This window comes from Cyprinodon variegatus, unplaced genomic scaffold, assembly GCF_000732505.1.
Source record: "Cyprinodon variegatus isolate N-32 unplaced genomic scaffold, C_variegatus-1.0 Scaffold804, whole genome shotgun sequence".
Lineage (NCBI taxonomy): Eukaryota > Metazoa > Chordata > Actinopteri > Cyprinodontiformes > Cyprinodontidae > Cyprinodon > Cyprinodon variegatus.
The window spans coordinates 90,262-99,879 of record NW_015151257.1 but is presented as its reverse complement, the minus strand read 5'-3'; the positions used below and the strand labels follow the sequence as shown (position 1 = coordinate 99,879).

The following is a 9,618-nucleotide window of genomic DNA, read 5'->3' as shown; positions in this document are numbered from 1 at the left end:
CTCTAAACGCTGAAGGAGCTTTTGCTACGCCATGATGCAGGTCATCCATTGACTTTGCAGGTAAACTAGCTGCTTTAGGTGTGAACGTAGCTTTATGTTGTTGTTGTTAGCTCGTGTCAGGAGCACTCGTGTTTTGTTTTGAAGGTGTGGTTTGGAGGGGCGGTCTGAAGGGAGAGGCATGGTTCTGTATGTTCAAAAATATAGCTTGCTGGAACCGTTTTTCCAAGATCTCCTACGACCTTTCGGCCAAAATAAAGCAATTTGTTGGTGCTGAAAATGGTAGAATTCTCTTAAGACCAAAACTCAAGGCACTGCAGACGATTCACTTCATTTGTCCTCTGGAAGGGAAAAAACATTTATTGACAAGTTGAATTCCAACAGCTGAACAAATGATAAAATACAGCGCTCACATCTCAAAAGATATTTTCCCTTGAAATGCCGCCGCCATCTTAGGCTGTATTTATACCTTCCTTGTAGCATTGTGTGAATTGATGTGGACGGCCAACTGCTACTGGAATGTGTGTGGTGTTTTGGCATTACGGCCGGAAAAGGAAAAAGATGTTATTGAAAAGATTCCCTGGATAATAAATAGTTAATTCCTGCATAGGTGATATACTGAGCGTATCACTAATTATGGAAAAAACAGGCCTTTTTACTGAGCCACAAATAAGACCTAAATGTCAGAACTTCTGCACATCGAAGATGTTTCTTCCCAGAACTGACTTTGTTTTTTTGTATTTTTGTTGTTTTGCAGAATCACCTTAAAGTGTGTGACCGATCACTGGATGAAAAACAATGAAGGTAAACCTGATCTGGGAGTTAATGCTTGTGTAACTAAATGCTTCTTTACTAACAGTTTCATCCTTTTAGTGAAGTCTGTTTCTCCAGAGAAGCAAACCGCTCCATTCAGAGTATCAGCACCAACTGTTGGAGCCAAATACTGCAGATAGCTGTTTATCATAAGGCTGTATTTCTACGGAAGCCCAGAGGGGTCACGTCCATCAGATACTTTTTCACTGTGGTTTTCTGGAGAAAATGAGTTAATTTTTTTCATCATCTTAAGATAACCAAAGCCTTTTTCTCATCATAACGAGGTGATTGGTGTTAAAACTGATTCCATCCTTCAATCCTACAACAGCGGGAGACGATTTATCAGTCATGGCCGCCTGTGTGTAACTTTTAACGAGGCGACGTTGTTGGTTTGATGATTTGCTTCCACTTCTGCTTCATCAGCAGTCAGCCCTATGCCTCCAGGTGTTTCTAAACAGCCCTAGTGTTACGCCTGGAACAGCTATAAGATGCATTAACCCCCAAAATGAGTCCAGATTAAAGATTTTCATTTTAAAACAGCCAGATTAGTTTCTGTAATCCATGGAATCCAATCAACCACCACCTGACTATGAGGGAAAAGAAAAAGGAAACTAAAAAACGGATCACGGTACCTTGACTGCACAACTATGGGACCCACAGGCACGGATGGACTGGGAATCCTGGGCTGTTGGCCAGCCTCATTCATTTCTCACACAGGTTAATCAGCTCGTTATCTCAGGAAATCAATCACTGTTTTCTCGTGATAACGAGATAATTATCTCGAGAAAACAATTAACTGTTTAACCGTGATAACGCACAGCTGATATTTCTCTCCAGGATGGAGTCACAGCCAAACAGGAACAGACCAGATGAAGCTACTATGAGAAAAAGCAGAGAGAGCAGAACGTTAGAGATTGAACTAACAGATTCTGCAGAGTGGGAGAATAGAGATAGAATGAAGCAGAATGATGAAAAAGGGGTCCCTATGTCCTCCAGCAGTCTAAGCCTATAACAGCAGAACTATAGAGATAGATCAGGATAACCTGAGCCACTCTAACTAGAAGCTTTATCAGAAAGGAAAGTTTTAAGCCTAGCCTTAAAAGTAGACAGGGTGTCTGCCTCACGGACTAAAACTGGTAGTTGGTTCCACAGGAGAGGAGCCTGAGAACTAAAAGATCTGCCTCCCATTCTACTTTTAGAAATTCTAGGAACCACTAGTAAACCTGCAGATTGAGAGCGAAGTGCTCTGTTAGGAACATAAGGAACAATCAGATCTCTGATATCAGATGGAGCTTGGCCATTTAAGGCTTTATATGTGAGAAGGAGGATTTTAAATTCTATTCTGGATTTAACAGGAAGCCAATGAAGAGAAGCCAGGATAGGAGAGATATGATCTCTCTTTTTCATCTAATTTAAGAAGATTTCTTGCATGTAACATTGCTTATACCAGCTGACATGATAAAGAAGGAAGAACTAAGCTGATTGCAATAAACCAATTAAAACCTGTATGACTGATCTGTGGTCTGCACTAGTTTGCCTCTATTTCCGCTTGATGGAAAAACATCTAATCAGAATTTTTACACTGAAGATGTGCATGAAATTTAGATGGAAACAGATTTAATGGCTCCAAGTTAAATAGACATTGATACCTGGACTCCCATTGAAGTGAAAGAAACCTCCAGCAGAGCCAGACCCTGGCTCAGAGTGACCCACTGTTGTCCCTCTGACCCGCATGAATGGGAGGAAGACAACGGTCAAACATTTCTAAAAATGATTAGCAATGCAAATAAATGTGGATCCAATAAAAAAAAAGCAAAAAACAAAATTACATTTTCAAAACCTTCTTTCCAGTGTTTGTCAATGAAGTTTTACATGAATTAGAAGCTGAAATCCTGTTTAAACAGCTTAACTTACTCTAACTTGAAGTAAAGGTTAAAAAAAAAATACTTTTCTTTAATCTTCGTTTCAGGAGGAGGATCTGTGTCCTGAGATGAAGGACTGGACTAAACATCAAGTGAAAGAATGGGTGCTACAGCTGGAGAACGTAGAGGAATCTGCTGCAGATATTCTGCTCCAACAAGACATCAATGGAGCCAGTCTTTTGCTGCTAGATACCCAGGACCTGACCAAAATGGGGCTCACTTTTGGACCAGCTAAACTTATCATTCATGCAAGGGATGAGGTGATCAACTTAAAGAGCAAGAAGCCAACAGGTTCCTCCAGCAAGCCTGGAAAACCCAGCAAACCGTATCCGTTCTGCAGATACCACGATACATTCAGATATGTGGAAGGCAGCATCCTAGATGTCACTGAATCAGGCGCCTCGGACTTGATTGAGCCCTGCCATGAATATAAAGCTTTTATAAATGCCCCTGATGATGAAACTAGAATGACCAAGTTCACCTCTGAGGTCATCCGCTTTGCAGCCGCCTGCATGAATAGCCGCACCAATGGTACCATCCATTTTGGAATAGGAGACAAGCCAGACTTTGTGCATGGGCAGGTTTTGGGAGTGGCAGTTGGTGACAAAGAGGCGTACGCCAACGGCCAAAAATCAGCCATTGATGCTTTCTTTGAACATAAACACAAACATACAGCTGAGATGTGCATTAAACCACCAAGATTTGTTGAGGTTCTGAACAGAAATGCAACATCTGCTGATAAGTGTGTGATCGAAGTGGACATCGAGCCTCAGTTTGCCATCTGTGAGGAAAACGTCTTCCACACCTACAACACAAAGAAAGGCAAGAAGAAGAGCAAAGAAACGGAATCAAAGTCTTTCTACATCAGAGACGGAGGTAGCAGCAAGGACCTTCTTGCATCAGACACGTCTTCCAAGGAGTACGAGCGGTTTGTTCACCACATGGCCAACGAACTGTCAAAGCTCCGCAAGAACGCAGAGGAGAAGCACTTTAAAAGGATCAAAAACACAACTCAAGGCTCCAGGTTAGCTCACATGATAACAGGCGGAACATTGTCATTGGATAAGTCCCACTTTGAACGTTATGTCATTGTGACAAACAAATCTCACCCAAGCCATTTTGATCATCTGAGCTTTCTCATAGAGCTTGACCCAACAGCTGTTTTAGACTTCGATCCTGAGTCAGCTAAAAATGGATTACTGACTTACTTTGACCAGCAGAGCACAGTGAGCCCACATTTACCAGCAAAATATAAAATCACAGAGGGGGTTGAAGACATAGCTAACAAGTTAAAGTTAACCCGAAACACCAGCTGGGTGTTTTGCAATGGAGGCTTTGAGCTGGAGAGCCCCTCAGATGTTGACCAGTGGTTGATGGAAAAGGGGGCCTCGGTTCGAAATGTGATTTCTTTCTTGTGCCGAAAAGAAGTGCTTCCAAACAAGAGGTTCCTGGTCATTTTCCTGCTGTTGTCAACAGTGAGGGAGAGAATGGACCCCCTCGTCGAGACCTTCAGCACATTCTGGCAGGAGCTCCGAGGCACAGACCAAATCCTCTGTATATGTGAAAATGAAAATGCGTTTACTTCATGGAAGGATCTCATCGAGGCTCGGTGTGGCATTGACATCTCAGGCAGATGTATATACGAGCTCAGCTTTGCTGAAGTCAATGGGACCATACTTAGTCTCTGGTCCAAAAACCGCAGAGCAATCCGGTTTCTACCATGCGGAGGTGAAAGCAAGGTGCCTCTTGAGAAAAAGTTTGAGCGAAGCCTGAATACCTTAGAGGTACTCTGTGTGAACCAGTGCGAAGGAGGAAATGAAGACATGGTTACCATAGAGGAGAACTTCTACAAAGGTGGAAATGTCTCATGGTGGAATTTCTATTTCTCTGAGCAGCCTGGATCAACACCATTCATCAAGCGAGACAAGTTTGACTACATCATGAAAACTTTTATTCCAGAACTATGCTCCCTAACAAAGGCCTGTGTGCTGCTCAATCTTCTCCATGTACCTGGATGTGGTGGAACCACATTGGCCATGCATTTGCTGTGGGCTCTTCGGGACAAATTTCGCTGTGCCGTCCTCAGGAAGAAATCTGAGTTTGCAGACGTGGCTGATCAAGTGAGGAAACTTTTAACGTATTCCTATGATGAACAAACACCGAGGATCCCCGTTCTGCTGATGATAGATGACTTTGATGACATGGAGAAGGTTTATGACTTACAGCAGATCATTGAGAAGGAGTGCTCCCTGTCCGGAAAGGTAATCCTCCTGAACTGTATGAGATCAGAGTCGACTGAGGTGTCAGAGCAAACTGCAGACACCGTTTTCATTGGGAACAGTCTCTCTGAGAAGGAACTGAAGATGTTTGAAGAAAAACTTAAAGAAATAGAAAAAACACACAAGAACTTTGAAACATTTTATGGTTTCATGATCATGAAAAAGAACTTTAAAGCAGAATATACTGAAGGTGTGGTCCGAAACACCCTGAAAAGCTTCAACATGAACCAGAAAAATGCACAACTCTTGGCCGTTTTGGTTCTATTGAATGTTTACTGCAAGAGTTCCTCTCTCTCCGTGTCCTTGTGTGAGGACTTTCTTGATCTGCAACCAAAACCTGTTTGTGGAAGCATCAAAGTTGAAGATGGATTTGGGAAGTTTTCCAACTTGATTGGCATTTGTAATGTAGAAGGTATGGTGGTCTACAAAGCAGTTAAAATAATCCACTCAACTATTGCAAGGCAATGTTTGCAAGAACTGGCAGCTCACAATGTGACTAAAGCAGAAATTATTGACCTTCTACTGACCACAAACCAGCTTTATGAGTGCACACAAGGCAAAAGCAATCTCTTGGAAGATGTTCACTACATTTTAGTGAAACGAAACTATTCATTGGAAGAGGAATCCCAGTTCTCCCCTCTCATTCAAGAAATTGCCAAGGAAACATCTGGACAAGAAGAGATGGTTCTAAGAAATTCCTCAAAAAGATTTGAGAAAGATGCCATCATTTTTCAGTTGTTGGCCAGGTACTACTACCTAAAAAAGAAGGATTTTTCTGAGGCAAAGTTTTGGGCAGAAAAAGCAAAAGAGCTTTCCAAAGACAGCTCATATATTGCAGACACATTAGCACAAGTCATTAAGCATAAACTGAAACATGCAATCACAAACTGCAAGGATGTCGGCCCACAGGAATTGAATACTTTTCTCAAAATGTCCCAGTCAGCAATGGAAGCATTCCAGGAAGCACAAAACCTTGCGAAGAAGGAGTCCCTTCAACGACTAACTATCAAAACAGACAACTGTCCTTTCAATACTTCAGGATGTCTTGGAGAAATCCAGGTTGGACTTCTCCTCATTGACTTGCTAAAGAGGACCCCAGTATTTTCTCCAGACAGTGTCCGCCATGACATACTGAGCAAGATTCTCTCTGGAGAAGTTAAACTGGGGAGCATAGAGAGAAACGACCCCCGATGCAATAAGAACAAAAGCTTCTACATCATTCTGAGACAGTTTGAGGACGTACTGGAAAACCTGAAGTACAGGATGAAGTTAAACATTGACTACCTTGATAAACTTTACGTGAATCTTGGCTCCAGGTTTGGAGTGAAAGACACCCGTGAGCAAGTAGCCCAAAATGAGCTTTACAGATGTTTCAGAGAGTACACCAACACTTTTTGCAAGACAGAATCTGCTCATCTTTTGAAAAATAAGTTGATGAATTTGATGGTGCAAGTCGACCTAGCAAGGCAGTTCCTTGAGAGGGAAAAAGCTGACAGCTACTCTGGGATCCTGAATTTCCTGTCAAAGGAATTCTCAGCTGAAAGGATGGAGAAAGTTGTCAAGACATATCATTTTGTTTGCGAACCTCAGAACAATCCAACATCAAAGGAAAGAATCAACCTGATCTACGCCAATGTTGTGCTGAGTTGCATCAAACTGGGGTCACGGCTTTTGTACAAATACCAAGACCTGCTGAAATTCCTTTGCCAAGTCCTACATGAACCAACTCCATCCAATGAGAACTTGCCTCTGCTTTTCATTGCGGTTGTATTGATGTGGCCAACTTCACCAGATCTGTTGCACAGAGATCTGGGACGGTTCATCTCGCAGATGAAGACTGCTTATCACAATACCCTGAAAGAAGTTTACAATGGCAAAAGCCCCATAGTTCACTTTGTGTTGGGGAAAAAGCACGGCTATGAGCGACTTGTGCCTATTCGAGCAATCCAAAGTTGCATCACAGATGAACAGGAACAGTTTGCTTCCAGTTGGAGAAATGGTAAAATCTGGAAGGAGAAGAAGGTGAGGGAGCTCCTCCGTAGGGTCACAGGTACCGTGAACCGTGATTGGATACTGGCAGACACCTGCATCCGTGATCTGAGGCTAGAAGTGATTCCAATGTACCGAAGCCAGATCAGTGCATATGCTGATGGGTCAAAAGTGTCTTTCTTTCTTGGTTTCTCAATGAAAGGCCCACTGGCACTGGACATTGAACATCAGCGTTAGAGTCGCACTCAGACTGATAAACTCACACCTAAAGGTTTATTCTAGTAGAAAATATCCATCCATCCATTTTCTCCTGCTTAGTCCTTGTCAGGGTCACGGTGGGGCCCATCTCCGGCAGTCTATGGGCGAGAGGCAGGGTACCCCCTATCGCCAGGCAACGCAGAGACAATGACACAAAACCACGCACACACACCTAAGGACAAATTAGAGAATAGTCATGTTTTTGGACTGTGGACAGAAGCCAGAGTACCTGGACAGAACCCACGCATGCATAGGGAGAACAAGCAAACTCCATGTAGAAATACCCCGAACCGGGAATCTACCCCAGAACCTTGCCGCATGGCATCAGTGTTACCCACTGCCCCACCGTGCAGCCGCTAGTAGAAATGAATGCAAAACAGTATGTTTGGTTGATCATTGTACTGTAAGACAGCCTTTATATTGTGTAAGGGAAGCTACTGCTGAAAACTCATTTCTGTTGGGATTGCTTCAGATGTTTTAGACACTCCATCTGTTTTAGTGCTAAACAAGAACGCTTTAAGTGAGCCTCTAAAAATCATATTTCAGCATAAAGAACAGACTTTTTAAAAAATGATATCCTTCTTATCCTGTTAACTCCAAAGTTCTGTTGTAAGGTGCAGCTCTGTTCTAATATATTAAGCAGATCCGTTTCTATGTTTCCAGTGTTTTAAAGTGAAATGAAATATCCTTTATGTTCTGTATGAAGTCTTACCATTTAACTTTTATCATGTTGCCATTACCTGTAGTTTTGTATGAAATACGTTTCTTTTATATTTCTTGAAAAGAACAATATACGTGGATTTCTGTTTAATAACATTTTAAATAAAGATGCACTGAATTATGAAATTTGATCTATTCCATTTTGATCTACTTGCACTGATGCATCTGGTCCTAAAATGGAAAAAGGCATGTTGGTTTTATTTGAATGTCATGGCTGAATTTGAATGTTGGTTTTATGGGTGGTGGTCTGCTATCTATGGGATGTGGTCAAAATATTAGATTTCTATTCTTTCTTATTTCATATATTGATTTATACTATTTCTATTACAGAAAAATGTTTTCGCCTGCAAAGCCACAAAATGTCTGAGTGAAAAGTGTTTGGGACCAGTAATATTTTTTTCCCATAACAAGTCAGATTCTTTCTCAATGTGTATTAATAACATGTTATTGTTTAACCAAAGTGTCTGTAATCTGTTTTAACTCTGACTAATTTCCATTGTTGTAATTAAGGGAGCGAAACGTTGGCCGGATCAGAGCAGGGCTGATTACTGTGAGGCCTGTTGATGTCTTGTTCTCGTTTTACTTTGCAAATTAAAATAAAGTGCCGAATGAGTAAAATCCATCGATCTCCATTGATTTAACTTTATAGTTGAATGTTTTTTCACATGTCAGGGACCTGAAACTGCTGGTTTATTTCCATTTCCTGGGAAAGCCACCAGTCAGACCTCCACAGGAGCATAGTGAGTTTAGCTGTTAGTCTGTTCCGATCTTTCCCACCAGATGGCGCCACAGGCTCAGTGATGATACATTTGGATTATTTATCAATCACTAATCTAGGTTTTTAATTAGGTTAGGTCAGCTTTGTTCTTCTTTGCTCTATTCTGTAACTCAGCATTTTGATCGATGTCGTTAGTGAGCGTCTCCTGCAGTCAATCTGGGACTGAACTAAATATAAACAGGCGTCAAAACTATTCATGTTTAAGTCCAGTAAAAATCCTGCTGTTGAAAAACACTTTTATAGAAGTTAGAGGATCAAATTCAGCTTTTTACTCCAGTAAAAGTAAAAAAGTACCATTTTAAAAACTACTTAAAGTATAAAAGTAATGCAGGAAAAAACTTAAGGCCAGAAGCTTTACTGCTCTAATCTATTAAAGGAACATTTTCTACTATTCTGGATGATAACTTCCTTAGACATCAGGAGAAGAAATTAAAAAGTTATTTAAAGAATAATTAGTGCAGTAAAGTATAAATAGACAACATTTCTACTGAAGTATATTACATTAGAATGTTCAGGAGTATTCTAGTCAGATTATGATGATGATGATAATGCAGAGGTTTAGGAAATACCAAAAACAAAAGAAGACCAGTAAGAAGAAAAAGACCAGTGAGTTGGGGTGAGTCAATGTGTTTATTTTAATTTTAAAATGTAGACGAAAAGATTTTTCTGTTTTTGTTAATTTTGTTGCAGAGAGGTTGACAGTTTGTATCTATGCTTCTTTTTCTATGTCTGCTTCTGTCTCCTTGAACCCCAGTGGGCCTCAGCAGATGGCCGCTCACACTGAGCCTGGTTCTGCTGGAGGTTTCTTCCTGTTCAAAGGGAGTTTTTCCTCTCAGTCACGGTCAGAGAAACAGGACCACAC

At 41.2% G+C, this 9,618-nt stretch overlaps 1 protein-coding gene across 1 annotated transcript in view; it reads left to right on the top strand.

Annotated features, from left to right (window-relative positions):
* Window positions 1–8,579, top strand: part of LOC107098719 (sterile alpha motif domain-containing protein 9-like) — an 11,223-nt gene extending 2,644 nt beyond the window's left edge. Inside the window, exons 2-3 of the mRNA XM_015396537.1 lie at window positions 755–801; window positions 2,780–8,579. Coding sequence (XP_015252023.1) covers window positions 796–801; window positions 2,780–7,237 — 4,464 coding nt within the window. The 5' untranslated portion in view covers window positions 755–795 and the 3' untranslated portion in view covers window positions 7,238–8,579. The remainder of the gene's footprint in view (window positions 1–754; window positions 802–2,779) is intronic.
* The last annotated feature ends 1,039 nt before the right edge of the window (window positions 8,580–9,618 follow it).